General features: G+C 34.3%; 1 protein-coding gene across 7 annotated transcripts in view; it reads left to right on the forward strand.

Moving 5' to 3' along the window:
- Positions 1-18,814, forward strand: part of ECT2 (epithelial cell transforming 2) — a 70,782-nt gene that overhangs the window by 24,043 nt on the left and 27,925 nt on the right. For all 7 annotated transcript variants that reach the window (XM_068546256.1, XM_068546257.1, XM_068546258.1 and 4 more), the window contains 6 exons: positions 6,816-6,884; positions 8,022-8,132; positions 8,792-8,888; positions 10,819-10,900; positions 13,725-13,803; positions 14,197-14,316. In XM_068546256.1, coding sequence (XP_068402357.1) covers positions 6,816-6,884; positions 8,022-8,132; positions 8,792-8,888; positions 10,819-10,900; positions 13,725-13,803; positions 14,197-14,316 — 558 coding nt within the window. The remainder of the gene's footprint in view (positions 1-6,815; positions 6,885-8,021; positions 8,133-8,791; positions 8,889-10,818; positions 10,901-13,724; positions 13,804-14,196; positions 14,317-18,814) is intronic.

The following is an 18,814-nucleotide window of genomic DNA, read 5'->3' on the forward strand; positions in this document are numbered from 1 at the left end:
ATTTTACTGCACATTGTGGACAAAAATATAAAAGATCTAGAAGTTAATAAAAATGCAATTTATCAAATGCTTGTATTTTGTATTTTATCAAAATCCTTGACCATATTTCACTTATTTCTAGATTTACAAGTAATTTTGAAGGAGTCTTTCTTTTCTTAAAAAGCTATAGAATCTCAGGCTAGTTTCTCCTTATTTGCAGTTAGGATTCTGGATATTTGAAGAGTAAAATTTTCTTGGAATGCTTTTTTTTTTTTTTTTTTTTTTCCGTAAGAAACACTGAGAGGCATAAAGGTAGAGTGGAAAGGAAAGCAGGTTTTCATCTTGGTGTTTTACTACTAATTTGTGGATCACTTTGTGTTAGTCATTTAGCCAGTCTGGGTGTGCAAGTTCCCGTCCAATATAAAATGTTACATACTTTTTATGTGTATAGGATCATAATCTCAATTCAGAAAATCATGTTCTCTGATTGACTGGAACTTTTTTTTAAAAAAGAAAAAAATATATTTTTTTTAACTAGATGAAAGAGTCTTTAAATTCTATAGTGCTTTCAAAAGTTTCATATACATAATTTCATATAATCCCATAATAACCCTCTTTTTCCACACTACCCTTATATTGCCCTCCTCACTTCCATCTTCCCACCGGTAACCACTAGTTTGTTCTCTATATCTGTGAGGCTGCTTTTTTGTTTCATTCACTAGTGAGTCACTGGAGCTTTGAAAACGATGGTCACCCTTTAGTTTTCTAATGTGTAACATAATTTTTTAAGCTTCTTTTATAAACTTGGATTACCAGTATTTCAACTAGTAGTTGTTTTTTAGCTGATTTCAGGTTTGTCCTACATTTAAAATTTTAAAACCTATGTTTTTTTCTACAATGATGCCAATGTGTGCTGTCAAACATTTATTTGTAAAATAAAGGAGAAAAGGAAAAAGGAGTAGAAAAAACCTATAATCCCATAACCCAAATACTCCTAAAATTTTGTTGCATAACATTTTTTTTCTCTTTTGAATGTAGCCCACCATTTATCAAGTACTGCCACATCTATTGAACATTACCAAGAAGTTGATATTATAATTGTCCACATTTTACAGATGTGAAACTGCTATATACAGAGATTAAATACTTTTTCTGAAGTCAGTCATATAATAAATTCTGGACACTGAATTTGAACGCTTTTTTGTCTAACTTCTAAGTCTGTTCTCCTAAACCCTAATGTTGTCTTGCCTCCCCCTTCTGATGAGATAAAATTGACATATAACATTGTATTAGTTTTAGGTGTACAACATAATGGATTGATATATGTATGTATTGCAAAATGGTCACCACAATAAGTTTAGTTAACATCTGCCACCACACATAGTTTTTTTTTTTTTCCTTTGTGATGAGAACTTTTAAGATCTACTCTCAGCAACTTTCAGATATACAAAACAGTATTGTTAACTATAGTCACCATGCTCTACATTACAGCCTAAGGACTTATTTTTCTTATAACTGGAAGCTTGCACCTTTTGACCACCTTTACGCATTTCACCCACCCTCCTCCCCCTGCCTCTGGCAACTACCAATCTGTTCTCTGTATCTATGAGGTTTTTTTTTTAAAGATTCCACATGTAAGTGAGATCATATAGTATTTGTTTTCTCTGACTTATCTCACGTAGCATAATGCCCTCAAGGTCCATCCATGTTGTCACAGATGGCAGGATAACCTTCTTTTCATGGCTGAATAATATTTCATTGTATATACCACATTTACTTTATCCATTAATTCATTTATGGACACTTAGTTTCTTTCCACGTCCTGACTATTACTAATGCTGTATTGTGTCTTGATTATCATGCTGTAGATTTATTCTTTTAATATGTAAATGAATAAACCATGTAAATGTGGCTTAGGTTTGTACAGTTTTTCATATCATCTTATTGGTATGGTATTCCTGGGAAGCACTGGTATCTGTATTTTATAGCATTGCATAGTGGTTTCAGAGATGGACTGTGGAATAAAGTAGATTTGGGTTTGAAGTAAGGTAACTAATTGCTTCAGTTTTCTTATCTGTAAAATGGGTATAGTATGTGAATCATGGGTGGTCGTGAAATTTTTATTCTCAATTTTTACATTTTTATAAGTCACTAAGCATAGTGCCTAACACTGAGCAGTCAATAAATAACAATAGCAATTCATATTACCAATAAACTAAATTCAGAAGGCAAGTAAACTAATGTTTAGATGTTTTGTGAAGGACTAGAATCATTTTTTACCCACTGGGTTTACAACCGTTGTCTGGCACTTAGATTTCTATCAGTAAATATTTGCTGAACATTGGTCATGCTACTTTTAAATGTCCAAATCAGGACTGGAACTTAGTGTATTTTGTCATCCTAGATATCATGTGGATACCTTTAGCCTTATTCTTAATTTGCCTCCAACTTTTAGCATGCTAATATTTAGATTAAGTTGAGAATTTTTGAGATTGTTATGAACACCTCTTTTCCTATGTGTGAATTTTTCCTTTTCAGGGCTAATCACCATTGGTCCTTGATGTGCAAATGCCTGCTTTTGTATGGAACTATGATGAAACAAAAGAGAAAGGAAAGGGTTGGAGGGAGGTTTTCTTTCTGTGTTTATGCTTTGTTATTTGCTAATTTAGTGTAAGTCCTAAGGTACCTTGTACTTGTTTCAGGAACAGGTGTATACTGGGAAATCTGTTAATTTGGTGTATTGTGAGCTAAGCAAAAGAGAAACCCATCTTGTATAAAAATAGATGGTAACAGGACAGAAGAAATCTTAGCGAGGAAGAAGAGAAGGAAGGAGCTTAGCTTTCTTAATCCCATCTGCTTACAACTTCCTCTACTTTTGCAATATGCTTTGGGAGCTATGCTCTATGTCTTAGAACTATAGAGTTCCCCTTTCTTATGGTCAAGAGGTAACTTTGGGAGCATCCGATGGAGAATTGTGTAATGGACAAGGAGGAGACATGTCCCAGGGTCTGTACGAAACTGAGTCAAGCATATTCCTACAGAAACATTGTAAGAAATGGTGGCACTATGAATAATGCTCTTTGGGGCTCGCCTGCCCACCTGACTCCCCGTTTCTGATGGGGAGAACTGTGGTACAGATCAAGTAGAATGACATAGAATCAGGAGTCAGACAAGCCTGAGTATGAATACTGGTTCACAACTGTGTGATTTGGGACAAATTAATGTCTCTAAGCCTTAGTTTCTTTACTTAGTCCCTGAACTAATGGTTGATTAGGGCAGAGATCTTTATTTAATCAACAAGCACGAGGATTTAAAGGTTAACCAGAAACAGTAGACTATTTTTCAGATCCCCTAGAGATTATTTTGCTTTCTGATAACAATATTCTTATATAAGTATATGCAGTCATCCTGTAATTTTTTACACTTTAAAAATGTACCACTAGATTATATTGGCAGAGCTATAAGTTTTTTTTTTTTTTTTTTGCATCACAGTTTTCCAAATATCTCCCTTATTTATATTAAATACATAGGAAAATATAGTTAATAGCTTATTGAGCACTACTATAGGGTTAGGGTTAGGGTTTCTTCTAAGTGCTATACAAGTATTAACTAATTTAATCCTTTATGAGATAGTCATTACTATCCTCAGTTTTCATAATAGAAAATTGAAGCACTTTAAGGTTAAGTAACTTGCCTAACAGCACAAAACTAACAGGCTCTAGAACCAGTATTTAAAACTAACTGGTCAGTGCCAGAATTCACTACATTATATTGTTCCAAGATTAGTCTTATTTATAATCTTTTTCTTCTTTTGTTTCTTTCAAGTGCAATTTTAAACAGTTAAATCTTAGTTCTTGACTCTGTGAGCTGTTAAATTGTTCTTGCTTGAGTTCACCTTTATGCTATTGGAAGTAAATTTTTTTCCTTTTGGCTTTTCTGAATCTGCAGAATATAGGGTAGTGGTTCTTAAATTATTTGGTCTCAGGGTCCCTTTTCATTCTTAAAAATGACTGAGGAACTTATGTTTATATGGGTTTTATCTATTGGTATTAACTGTTTTTGAAATTAAAACAAAAATTGAATAGTATTTTTAAAGATGCCTCAGTTTTTTTAACAGCTGTATTGAGGTACATTTTACATCTTTAAATTCAGCCTTTTTAAAATATACGATTCAATGATTTTGATAACTATACCAAGTCATGCAACCACCACCATAAATCCATTTTAGAGCATTTCACCTTCCCCACTAAGATCCTTCATACCCATTTGTAGTTAATCCCAATTCCTAGCCCCGGGTCCAGGCAACCACTAATCTACTTTCTTATGAATTTGCCTTTTCTAGACACTTCATATAAATGTGAATATATAATATGTGGTGTCTTATGTCTGGCTTCTTTCACTTAGCATATTCTTGAATTTCATCTATGATTTAGTACGTTAGTAGTTTGTTCCTTTGTGTGGCCAGATAATAGTCTATTATACGGCTATGCTACATTTCTTTATCCATTCACCAACTGATGGAAATTTAGGTTGTTTTCAGTTTTTGGCTGTTAGGAATAATGCTGATACGAACATTATGTGCAAATCTTCGTTTGAGCATGCTTTCATTCTCTTCCGTAGATACTTAGGAGTAGTAGAATTGCTAGGTCATATTGGTAGTCTTATATTTAAAATTTTTGAGAAACTGCCAGGTTTTTACATCATTTTATATTCTCACCAGTAATGTATAAGAGTTCAGATTTCTACACATTCTTGCCAATACTTATCCTTTTTCTTTTATAGCCATTCTGGGATGTGAAGTGATTTTGATTTACATTTCCCTAATGATTAATGATGTTGAGCATCTTTTCATGTGCTTGTTAGCCATTCATATATTACCTTTGTGAAATGTGTGCTTAGATCTGGTGCCCATTTTTTGGTTGGGTTGTTTGTTGTCTTACTGAGTTGTAAGAGTTCTCTGTAAACTATAGATACAAGTCCTTTATCAGCTATGTGTTTTGCAGGTATTTCCTCCCAGCCTGTTGTTGCTTGTCATTTCATTTATTTAGTGGTGTCTTTTGAAGTACCAAAAGTTTTAATTTTGATGAAGTCCTGTTTATCCATTTTTTAAAATGTAATGTGCTTTTGGTGTCATATCTAAGAAATTTTTTCCTAACCCAAGGTTTTGAAGATTTTCTCCTATATTTTCTTCTAGAGGTTGTATTGTTTTAACTCTTACAATTAGGTCTAGAACTGATCTTGAGTTCATTTTTGGCTGAGGTGAGGGTTTAAGTTCATCTTTTTTTGTGTGGATATCCAATTTTAAAAACATACATTAATAAATTTAAAGTAATAATGACTCATTATATGATAGCATAAATAACATGTTCTTTTTGAAAAATAACTAATTTCCTAAACAGAAATAGTGAGGAGTGATGTTGGTTTATGGGTTTTTTTTCTGTCTGGCTTAATAGAAGACTATTTCTCCTGCCTACTTCTTAATTCATTCTGTTGCAGTATCACACATCATATGTATAGCCTCTAGAAAACTCTGTTGTATCCTTATGAGAGAATTAGAATAAAAAAGTCAAATAATGCCTTAGTATTGTAATAAAAATAGTTTAATCTCATGGATCCCACTAAAAATGTGTGTTTGGGGGGGGGGTCTGCATGTAACACTTTGAAAAGCTCTTGTATAAGTTTATTGATTAATTTCTACTTTAAAGTCACTTTTAGGATTTCAATTAGGGCGTGTCATTTCTTGGCATCTCATTTTATCATCTGATTTGTGTTTTATTTTATTATCCTAGAAAGCTTTTAAGTGTCTTCTAAATTTTTGCAAATATGTAGTATTTTAGGATGATGATTGAGAAATTTTATAGGCCAGGGATTAGCAAACTATAGTCAGTGGACCAAATCCAGCCAGTTTAGGATTTTGGTAAAGTTTTGCTTGTTTTGGTAAGGAAAGTTTTATTGATACACAGCCACACACAATCATTTATGTATTATCTATGGCTCCTTCCACTCTACAAGGACAGAGTTGAGGACGTGTGACAGAAACCTTGTGGCCTGCAAGCCTTAAAATACTTACCTTCTGGCCCTTTAAGTAAAGTTTGCTGACCCCGTTATAGATTACAGTTTCTAATGGCTGATGCTTCAGCAGCAAGATCAAAAGTAGTTTTCTATAATTAATTAATTCTATAATTAATCACACCATCAGCTTTATAGTTAATAATTAGAAAAGATACTGAACTACCACATCATACTGGGAAGTTAGACTTAGTCTTTTTTTTTTTTAATAAATTTATTTATTTTTATTTTTTTGTTTTTGCCTGCGTTGGGTCTTTGCTGCTGCTCACGGGCTTTTTCCTAGTTGCGGCAAGTGGGGGCTACTCTTCGTTGCAGTGCATGGGCTTCTCATTGCGGTGGCTTCTCTTGTTGCGGAGCATGGGCCCTAGGTGCGTGGGCTTCAGTAGTTGTGGTGCGCGGGCTCAGTAGTTGCGGCTCACGGGCTTAGTTGCTCCACGGCATGCGGGATCTTCCCGGATCAGGGCTTGAGCCCTTGTCCCCTGCATTGGCAGGTGGATTCTTAACCACTGCGCCACCCAGGGAAGTCCCTAGACTTAAGTCTTATTGACTTGACATTCTTTATATTTTCCTAATTATTTTTCAAAGGATATTTTCCTCATAGTCAAAAAGTTAATTTCTTATTGAGGAGAAAGAATGTTATTGATTGTTATACACATCAAATTAAGATACATTGTAAAGTGCATCTTTCAAATGAATATCTTAAATATTAAAAGATGTTAAAGGGATTGTCAAAATCAATCTCCTAGTCCCATTTTGTGTTTTTTCAGGATGATCTTGAAGACCTTATTGTTAATTGGGATGAGAGCAAAAGTATTGGTGATATCTTTCTTAAATATGTAAGTATTTTATTTCTTTTTTAAGTTTTCAGATTAAAGTATCATCTCAACAAGGACTGGCAGGGAATGAAAGTTACCTGTTTAAATGTGAGAGCTTTTTAAACACTTTGACATAGTTGTGTTTGTAAAATATATTAGAAGTGTTCTTGTCTTCTGAAACATGCCTTCTATATACAGTCTAACACTTTCTTGATAGCTTAAGGTCATCATTAGGAACACTAATTGTTGTATTGTGCTACAAACATTTTACTATATATCATGTTATTTGCCTCTTATAAATAGCCACAGATTAATGATTTTTTAAAATTTTTCAGTAATCGAGTTTTAGTCATTTCTTTCCTTAGTTGATAGCAGTTTTTACTGTCTTTGTGTCTGCATAAAAGTTTCTAATGAACTGTTTCGTCTCTAAGATAAGAACAACATAGTTTATCAAATAAAGTATATTAATTTTGGATAAGGTGCTGTGAATAGGATTTATAAATTTCTGTCAGTCTCTTTGGATATGATTTATAAGTTTCACTGCCTTGGATTCTTGCCCATTTATTTTTGTTTTCCGAGGTCTCCTAACTTTAATCTTTACCCTATATCCCTTAGATGTTTTTTTTCTGGTTGGTTGAGAATTCCAAATATGCAAATTATTGTCCCATATCTTTTTGATACCTGTTAGTCTCAATTAGTCAAGACATTTTCCTTTTTTTTGTTTTCATTTTACCCAGTACAGTTGGTCTTTTAATGGTGGTTTGGATCCTTCAGTAGATAATAGCATGTTCTTGGATTCTGCATAGATCAACTATAATTACTATACTCTGAATTTATAGAAGTTTTAAAACTTTGTCATGTTTATATCAATACTATAAGCTTTAATATACTTCTTTTTCTTTTTGAGTCTTTATTTGCTTTTCGGGCTTTAGGCTCTGGGTACCAATTGATGCATTTTGTTTAGCAGTTAACTCAGTAGTTAGTGAAAAGTTTATAAAATAAATTCCTGTACTTAACTTGAGAAGAAACTTATTTTAAACTTTTATTTTGGGTCTAGTATGTCAGATTTTGACTATTGATTATTCAACTTTAAGTTTCATTGACTAAGGGTAACATCCATTACCAATTAATGTGTTGTTTTTTTTTAATTGTTGCTAGTCAAAAGATTTGGTAAAAACATACCCTCCCTTTGTGAACTTCTTTGAAATGAGCAAGGAAACAATTATTAAATGTGAAAAACAGAAACCAAGATTTCATGCTTTTCTGAAGGTAATGTACATTTGTTTCAAATAAAAATCTAAGGAGTTCATTAAAATTATACTTTTAGTAAAAATGTATCCATGTAAGAACACCTTAATGTTATCTGTTAACTTTAGCTTTACCTGAGAGTGGCAGTGATGTTTGGCTTCTCAAGTTTTGACATGCTACAAGCAGGATCCAAGAGGCAGCTGAATGAATATGAATGTTGTCTGTGGTTTTTTTTTTTTTTTCTTTTTAAATTTATGCATGTTTTAGTTCTCAAACACCTCTAAAAATTTTCCGATGAGTTTTGTTTTGCTTTTAATGATTTTATTTTCTTACCAGTGCCTTACTGTGTTTATCCAAATGGTATCAGCATAATTAATATTTTAAATTTGTTTTTTTTCTTTTGAATGGTGTAGATGTAAGAGAAACTCAAATGAAGTGTATACGAGTGCTTAGAGAACTCACTCTCTGTTTAAGGTGTTAGTCCTTGCCTTGCCAGGAGGCCATTTCAGGCCTTGGGGGGTTATTTAGCCACAGTAATCTGCCAGAGAACAACTGCCACCCTACTTCTCCTGTTAGTTCTTATCAGGGCACAAATGATAAAAGTGTAATCTAATAAATGTAATGTCTAATCTTTGGAGAAAACCTTTTAAGTAATTATTGAATAAATTAATTCCTTTCAGATAAACCAAGCTAAACCAGAATGTGGACGGCAAAGCCTTGTTGAACTTCTCATCCGACCAGTACAGAGGTTACCCAGTGTTGCATTACTTTTAAATGGTACTTGTCTGATCTGTTTCCAGACAATTTTGGGTGTTTCTATGGAATTGTTTTGTTCTAAAAAATTTGAAAAATTTCTTATTTTCAAAATGCTCTTAGGTTTCAGCTTTAAAGCTTATATCTTTTACATAGGAAATATCTTTATGGATAATCTGAATAATCACTGGTGCTACAGAAATTCACTCTGGCTTAAAATGCTTTATTTGTTGGTGATGTCAGTTATATTGACTAGTATTGTACTCTTTGTCTCTCTACTAAAAGTCTTCTTATATTTCATGGTGCATCACTGATTTCACAATCAGTTTACATCCACACGAAATTCACCCACAAAATCACAAGATCAGAGATGATTAATATGTCTCAAGTTATTTAGTCTTTTTCTGAATCTTAGTAAAAGTTCTTTATGCTTCATTTTATGCTTTTTTTTTCTTACATTGTGCAGAACACTCTTGAAACATACATCCATTTATTCTAAAACTTAAACTACAGATATCAATGAAAGAGATTTTTATAGCAGAGTCAATTTTTATGAATAAATTATGCCTGCATGAAAAGAAAGGCATATTTATATGCTTTTATATTTGCCTGACTAAAGTAGTGAATAGTTCTAGGACAGTCAAATTTTTTTTTTTAATTTTTTAATTTATTTGTTTATTTATTTATTTATGGCTGTGTTGGGTCTTCGTTTCTGTGCGAGGGCTTTCTCTAGTTGCGGCAAGTGGGGGGGTCACTCTTCATCGCGGTGCGTGGGCCTCTCACTATCGCGGCCTCTCTTGTTGCGGAGCACAGGCTCCAGATGCACAGGCTCAGTAATTGTGGCTCATGGGCCTAGTTGCTCCGTGGCATGTGGGATCTTCCCAGACCAGGGCTCGAACCCGTGTCCCCTGCATTGGCAGGCAGATTCTCAACCACTGTGCCACCAGGGAAGCCCAGGACAGTCAATTTTTATATTTTTTAAATTTAAGTATGAAAATTAAATTACAAATAGGAATAAGTATAATAAAGCATTTTGGTCCCCAAACCTTAACTACAGTAGTGTGTGTAGCAGATAAGGAGGCTAAATTTGTGACTGTTTAATCTATTATTGTCTTTAAAGTATATTGGTTAAACTATGAGTTACGGTTGTAACTACAAAAATTGATCATTTTTATTCTCTTTGAGGTTATCTAATTAGTTCAGAATTACTAGCATATGAGATGATTTCCCCAGTCTTTAAAAGCTATCCTGTTTTACAGATTATAAGAAGAATATATGAATACATGAACTTTTAACTTTACAAAGCAGGGTATTTTTTTAATTTATCTTCATTATTGTTTCATTAAGTACTTATAGGAATCCCATCAAATGTTGTCATGACTAAAATGAACTTGATTTCTAAGCCTTTCTTCTATCATTCCACTAAAAATATTAGGTGGGCCTGGTATTAGGGAACAAACGGTTAGATGGAACATTATAAGCAACTTGGATAAGAAGAGTCAAAGTGTAAGCATCTCATGAACCTACAAACTAAACAAAACCATCTCTTGAGGACACCAACTGCTCTCTGTGATGGAGCCATGGACCCCGCTATGAAATATAGCATATATAATGTTCTTAGCTAATTGAGAATCATGTGTTTTCCTTCAGCACTATGGAGAGAGTTTGAAGAATCTGGGAGTCCTCAAGCTTTACTAGAAGGGAATTGAAATAGTGTAAGAAAATCTGTTACATATTCTGGAAATTTAGTCAACGAAAAAACATGGAAACTTTAATACATTTAAGAAGAGAGCTCTTAAAAGGAAACATTGCATAAAACATTTTTAAAAGTAAAAGTTAGATATTATTCAAAATTAATCAACCTGTATCTATCAAAGTGGACAGCATTTTTAAGTCATAGTTGGAAAACCACTGAATTTTTTTTAATCATAGAGAAAACATTTTATCATTACAGATCTTAAGAAGCATACAGCTGAAGAAAATCCTGACAAAAGCACTCTAGAAAAAGCTATTGGATCACTAAAGGAGGTAATGACGTAAGTACATTATTTCAATTTTTTATTGCTCCTTAGATTTAGAATGGAATTGGTAGAACAATTAGAATCATAAATGGTGAGAAAAATATCAATAGCAAAATTCTGTAATAGTATCTAAATTATTTTATAGTAGTGTAGTCACACATTAAAATGTTAGAAGTATTGTTAAGCATACAATAATTAAAAACATATTTCTGAAGGTATTGAACTTTTATTTATTTATTTATTTATTTATTTATTTATTTATTTATTTATTTATGGCTGTGTTGGGTCTTCGTTTCTGCGCAAGGGCTTTCTCCAGCTGCGGCAAGTGGGGGCCACCCTTCATTGCGGTGCGCGGGCCTCTCACCATCGCGGCCTCTCTTGTTGCGGAGCACAGGCTCCAGACGCGCAGGCTCAGTAATTGTGGCTAACGGGCCTAGTTGCTCTGCGGCATGTGGGATCCTCCCAGACCGGGGCTCAAACCCATGTCCCCTGTGTTGGCAGGCAGACTCCCAACGACTGCGCCACCAGGGAAGCCCGGTATTGAACTATTATGCAGAGAGTAACAATGGTTTAGAAATTTGAAAATGTTATAAATACACTAGTAGACATTTTCTTCATATACCTCCAGTCTTAGCTTGTTTTTGTCTTCATATTCTTATAAACTACCCAAATGGAAATTGGGAATTTGACCATGATGAAAAGAAGAAGTTTATAATGTTTTTTTCACATTAGCTTTGACTTTTTGTTTCTTACTTTGAATTCTATGGAATTAAATTGATACGGTTTGTTGGAGATGTATTAAAAGTATAAACTCAAAGAAATTTACTAGGGAACTTGATTGTTAAATTCAAGCTGTTTACTGTAGGTTTAACTTGGAGACATAGCACTGATCAGAAATGATTTTTTCCTGACTAGTATGATCAGAATTGAAAACTCTGTTGCTGTTCATTGTTTTGCTTCATGAAGGGCGAGGGCATTTCACCTCTTTGAGCTTTACATATAAGCATATTCAATAGATTTAAATGATTTCTGAGATTCCATGAGGTGCTTCTATGTGAAATAGCGTTTCTTAAAAATACTTGCAAAGGAGCTCCTAGAGAGAAACGTTACTAGCTCTAGTGAAAGGATCCAGCAGTAGTATAATGCTCAAATTAATGAATACCAGCTTCTGTTGCTGCTGAAAGCATTATACATATTTTGGCTTTTACTTATGTTTATATATTATATGTTAATCAGCCAGCCTTCATGCTTTTGCTTTGTTATTTTGGGATCAGGATTATAGTGTTTTTCAACACTTTGTGGTTTAACATACTCACACATTATTTTCCTTGATCCTTTCTATGAACTACGAATTAAGCAGTGAGTGTTAACATATTTTCATAAAAGAAAAAAGCTTTTAGTTTTGTTGATTTTTTTCTATTATTTTTATATTCTCTATTTCATTCATTTTCACTCTGATCTTTATGATTTCCTTTTTTCCTGCTTGCTTTAGATTTAGCTTGCTCTTCCCCCCCGCCCCCCAGTGTCTTACAGTAGAAGGTTAGGATACTGATTTGAGATCATTTTTTTAATTGTACACTTCTTTTTTTTCCACTTCTTTAAATTTATTTATTTATTTATTTTTGGCTGCACTGGGTCTTCGTTGCTGTGCGCGGGCTTTCTCTAGTTGTGGCGAGCGGGGGCTACTCTTCATTGCGGTGCACGGGCTTCTCATTGTGGTAGCTTCTCCCGTTGTGGAGCACAGGCTCCAGACGTGCAGGCTTCAGTAGTCGTGGCACGTGGGCTCTAGAGCACAGGCTCAGAAGTTGTGGCGCACAGGCTTAGTTGCTCTGCAGCATGTGGGATCTTCCTGGACCAGGGCTCCAACCCATGTCCCCTGCATTGGCAGGCAGATTCTCAACCACTGTGCCACCAGGGAAGCCCCTAATTGTACACTTTTATAGCTATAAATTTCCCTTTAACCATTGCTTTAGTCATATTCCATAAATTTTGTGTTTTTGTTTATCTGAAAGTATTTTCTAATTTCCCTTGTGATTACTTCTTGATCCATTGGTTGTGTAGGAGTGTTTTGGCTAATTCCCACATATTTGTGAATTTTCAAAGTTTCCTTTTGTTATCAATTTCTGATTTCACTTCATTGTTTATGGAAAATATACTTTGTATTATTTCAGTCCTTTCAAACTTTTTGAGGCCTATTTTATGGCTTATCCTGGGGAATGTTCCATGTACACTTGAGAATATATTGTGCTCTTTTTCATCATTTTACTTTCAGTCTATTTATGTCTTTGTGTGTAAAGTATATCTTTTGTAGACAAGATATAATTGGCCTTGCACTGTTTCCTGTCTCACAGGAATTGACTTCCAGTGACTTGAGAACCCTGTTTCTTTATACTTTGATGGTTTTTTTTTTTTAGTTGTTTCAGGCAGAGTATATTTTTTTCCTCCTTATTCCATCTTGTCCAGTAGTCTTAATTTTTATTTCAGTGAAATGATTAGCATATGACTTAGGAATGATTTGCATAAAACCTTACCTGAACTTACAGTTAGATTATGTTAACCTGAAGTTTATACCAGTGTAACGTATTTTAGGAAGTATATAGTGAGTATAGTTTAAAAAAAAGACAGAATATAGTAAGGACTAAAGCAAAATATACTTTTCTGAAGGGTTGTATGAAATGTTTTTTAATGTAGTGGGATACTTTTAGGGAATATTTTAACAGATACAAGTATCAAAATTAAGATAGACTCACATGGAAGGATTTTTGTTTGTGACACGAGATGTATGTATGTACAGTTTTTACAGTCTGTTGTTCTAAAAGTAACCTTATTAATTTTTCAGCCATATTAATGAGGATAAGAGAAAGACAGAAGCTCAAAAGCAAATTTTCGATGTTGTTTATGAAGTAGATGGATGTCCAGTAGGTATTCATTTTTGATGATTGTCAACTTATTTTCTTTTTCTTGTTAACAGTTGACCCTTGAACAACTGGGAGTTAAGGGCACCTGCCCCACCAGTGCAGTAGAAAATCTGCATATAACTTTATAGTTGGCTCTTTGTTTCTGTGGTTCTGTATTCATGGATTCAACCAACTGTGGATCGTGTAGTACTGTAGTACTTATTTATTGAAAAAAAAAACTGTGTATAAGTGGACCAGCACAGTTCAAACCTGTGTTGTTAAAGGCTCAACTGTATTTCAATTCTGCAGTTATAATATAAACAGAATCTCAACACAACTTTCTTTTAAACTTTAACTTTTAAAAATTATTTGCTATAAAGTAATCTCTTTTATTAATATTTTCAATCTATTCAGGCTAATCTTTTATCTTCTCACCGAAGCTTAGTTCAGCGAGTTGAAACAGTTTCTCTAGGTGAGCACCCCTGTGACAGAGGAGAACAAGTAACCCTCTTCCTCTTCAATGACTGCCTAGAGGTAAAGTTGTCCTTAATACAGTATAATAACATTGCTGTTTTGTGTGACTTCACTGAATGTTTAAAACCAAACCTTGATTTAATTACAATAACTTTAATTTAATTAAGTGATTAAAGTAAATAAGCTTAAAGTAAAGTGAACTTAATCACATTTTTTTGATGAGACTGGTTGTTGATTTAATACTATTAATTGAATGCTTTTAGGAGAAGGCCTAATATTAAGAAATGTGATGATTTTTCATGACTTCAAATCCAAGTCACAATGAAAATTTAGTTTATTTCCATGCAAATAAATGCTTCGGTGAAGAATTTTAGGAACTTCTTGTATCTCTGTATATTTCTTCAAGATTTACAAAATAATTATGAGTTCTTTTTGAAATTTAAGTAGATTTTTCCAGCAAAGAAATCAGTATTTTGTTGAAGAAGGAGATAACTTGATTATTTAATATAATGAATTTATAATCCCCTGATTTCTTCCTTAAATCTGCAGGTTTTAGAGTGAGTTAATTGTCAGTTTATCAGATGCGGTGCAATGATTCTAATTCTAAAATTCTTATCTATCCAAATTAAAATTTTTCCCCATATTACTCCTACAGGCAGATTGAATTATATTTATGTGCTTTTTCAACCCCTTTCTTTCATTCTTTTATTCGTGTATTTTTAATCAACTAAACAGTCTAATTGGGGGATATAAAGGAATGTATTTTCCTTCATCTCAGAAGATAGAACACATTCTGTCTTCTAACGATAAAGTCATTAACCAGGAGACTCATTTGACATTTGTGTTATCGGGTAACTTTTTGTTGCATTCATTGAAGTGATTTGATGAGTTGCCTTTTTCTTTAAAATTTATACTTCTTCCTTTTATTCCTTTCTACTTCACTTCTTATCTAGTGCTACCCTCTTGTATCATGCACATTAGTTTTGTTTTTTTTTAACATTTTTATTGGAGTATAATTGATTTACAATGGTGTGTTAGTTTCTGCTTTATAACAAAATGAATCAGCTGTACATATACATATATCCCGATATCTCCTCCCGCTTCCTTCTCCCTCCCACCATCCCTATCCCACCCCACTAGGTGGTCACAAAGCACCAAGCTGATCTCCCTATGCTATGTGGCTTCTTCCCACTAGCTGTCAGTTTTACATTTGGTAGTGTATATATGTCCATGCCACTCTCTCACTTCGTCCCAGTTTACCCTTCACCCTCCCCGTGTCCTCAAGTCCATTCTCTACATCTGCATCTTTATTCCTGTCCTGCCCCCAGGTTCTTCAGAACCTTTTTTTTTTTTGTATTCCATATATATGTGTTACCATATGGTATTTGTTTTTCTCTTTCTGACTTAACTTCACTCTGTGTGACAGACTCTAGGTCCATCCACCTCACTACAAATAACTCAGTTTTGTTTCTTTTTATGGCTGAGTAATATTCCATTGTATATATGTGCCACATCTTCTTTATCCATTCATCTGTTGATGGACAGACACTTAGGTTGCTTCCATGTCCTGGCTATTATAAATAGAGCTGAAATGAACATGTGGTACACGACTCTTTGTTTTTCTGGGTTTTTTGGGTTATTATTTTTAATTTTATTTATTTTTTTATATAGCAGGTTCTTATTAGTTATCCATTTTATACATATTAGTGTATATATGTCAATCCCAATCTCCCAATTCATCACACCACCACTTTCCCCCTTGTTGTCCATAACGTTTGTTCTCTACATTTGTGTCTCTATTTCTGCCCTGCAAACTGGTTCATCTGTACCATTTTTCTAGGCTCCACATATATGCATTAATATACACTATTTCTCTCTTTCTGACTTACTTCACTCTGTATGACAGTCTCTAGATCCATCCACGTCTCTACAAATGACCCAATTTTGTTCCTTTTATGGCTGAGTAATATTCCATCTTCTTCATCCATGCATCTGTCAATGGGCATTTGTGTGTAATGAAGAATCCTTGCATTCCTGGGATAAACCCCACTTGATCATGGTGTATGATCCTTTTAATGTGCTGTTGGATTCTGTTTGCTAGTATTTTGTTAAGAAATTTTGCATCTGTGTTCATCAGTGATATTGGCCTGTAGTTTTCTTTCTTTGTGACATCTTTGTCTAGTTTTGGTATCATGGTGATGGTGGCCTCGTAAAATGAATTTGGGTGTGTTCCTCCCTCTGCTGTATTTTGGAAGAGTTTGAGAGGGATAGGTGTTAGCTCTTCTCTAAATGTTTGATAGAATTCACCTGTGAAGCCATCTGATCCTGGGCTTTTGTTTGTTGGAATATTTTTAATCATAGTTTCAATTTCAGTGCTTGTGATTGGTCTGTTCATATTTTCTATTTCTTCCTGGTTCAGTCTCAGAAGGTTGTGCGTTTCTAAGAATTTGTCCATTTCTTCCAGGTTGTCCATTTTCTTGGAATATAGTTGCTTGCAGTAATCTCTCATAATCCTTTGTATTTTCTGCATTGTCAGTTGTTACTTTTCCTATTTCATTTCTAATTCTATTGATTTGAGTCTTCTCCCTTTTTTTTTTAAATTTATTTATTTATTTATTTATTTTTGGCTGTGTTGGGTCTTCGTTTCTGTGCGAGGGCTTACTCCAGTTGCGGCGAGCGGGGGCCACTCTTCATCGCGGTGCGCGGACCTCTCACTGTCGCGGCCTCTCCCATTGCGGAGCACAGGCTCCAGACGCGCAGGCTCAGTAGTTGTGGCTCACAGGCCTAGCCGCTCCGCGGCATGTGGGATATTCCCGGACCGGGGCACGAACCTGTGTCCCCTGCATTGGCAGGCAGACTCTCAACCACTGTGCCACCAGGGAAGCCCTCCCTTTTTTTTCTTGATGAGTCTGGCTAATGGTTTATCAATTTGATTTATTTTCTCAAAGAACCAGCTTTTAGTTTTATTGATCTTTGCTATTGTTTCCTTCATTTCTTTTTCATTTATTTCTGATCTGATCTTTATGATTTCTTTCCTTCTGCTAACTTTGGGGTTTTTTTGTTCTTCTTTCTCTAATTGCTTTAGGTGTAAGGTTAGGTTCTTTATTTGAGATGTTTCTTGTTTCTTGAGGTAGGATTGTATTGCTATAAAGTTCCCTCTTACAACTGCTTTTGCTGCATCCCATGGGTTTTGGGTCATCATGTTTTCATTGTCATTTGTTTCTAGGTATTTTTTGATTTCCTCTTTGATTTCTTCAGTGATCTCTTGGTTCTTTGCTAGTGTACTGTTCAGCCTCCATGTGTTTGTATTTTTTACAGATTTTTTTCTGTAATTGATATCTAGTCTGATAGTGTTGTGGTCGGAAAAGATACTTGATACGATTTCAATTTTCTTAAATTTACCAAGGCTTTATTTGTGACCCAAGATATGATCTATCCTGGGAAATGTTCTATAAGCACTTGAGAAGAAAGTGTATTCTGTTGTTCTGGATGGAATGTCCTATAAATATCAATTAAGTCCACCTTGTTTAATGTGTCATTTAAAGCTTGTGTTTCCTTATTTATTTTCATTTTGGATGATCTGTCCATTGGTGAAAGTGGGGTGTTAAAGTCCCCTACTATGAATGTGTTACTGTCGGTTTCTCCTTTTATGGCTGTTAGCATTTGCCTTATGCATTGGGGTGCTCCTATGTTGGGTGCATAAATATTTACAATTGTTATATCTTCTTGGATTGATCGCTTGATCATTATGTAGTGTACTTCTTTGTCTCTTGTAATAGTCTTTGTTTTAAAGTCTATTTTGTCTGATACGAGAATTGCTACTCCAGCTTTCTTTTGCATGGAATATCTTTTTCCTTCCCCTCACTTTCAGTCTGTATGTGTCCCTAGGTCTGAAGTGGGTCTCTTGTAGACAGCATATATACAGGTCTTGTTTTTGTATCCATTCAGCCAGTCTGTGTCTTTTGGTTGGAACATTTAATCCATTTACATTTAAGGTAGTTATCGATATGTATGTTCCTATTACCATTTTCTTAATTGTTTTGGGTTTGTTACTGTAGGTCTTTTCCTTCTTTTGTTTTTCCTGCCTAGAGAAGTTCCTTTAGCATTTGTTGTAAATCTGGTTTGGTGGTGCTGAATTCTCTTAGCTTTTGCTTGTCTGTAAAGGTTTTAATTTCTCTGTTGAATCTGAATGAGATCCTTGCTGGGTAGAGTAATCTTGGTTGTAGGTTTTACCCTTTCATCGCTTTAAATATGTCCCGCTACTCCCTTCTGGCTTGCAGAGTTTCTGCTGAAGGATCAGCTGTTAACCTTATGGGGATTCCCTTGTATGTTATTTGTTGTTCTTCCCTTGCTGCTTTTAATATTTTTTCTTTGTATTTAATTTTTAATAGTTTGATTAATTTGTGTCTTGGCGTGTTTCTCCTTGGATTTATCCTGTATGGGACTCTCTGTGCTTCCTGGATTTGATTGACTATTTCCTTTCCCATATTAGGGAAGTTTTCAACTATAATCTCTTTAAATATTTTCTCAGTCCCTTTCTTTTTCTCTTCATCTTCTG

This window comes from Eschrichtius robustus, chromosome 6, assembly GCF_028021215.1.
Source record: "Eschrichtius robustus isolate mEscRob2 chromosome 6, mEscRob2.pri, whole genome shotgun sequence".
Taxonomy (NCBI): Eukaryota; Metazoa; Chordata; class Mammalia; order Artiodactyla; family Eschrichtiidae; genus Eschrichtius; species Eschrichtius robustus.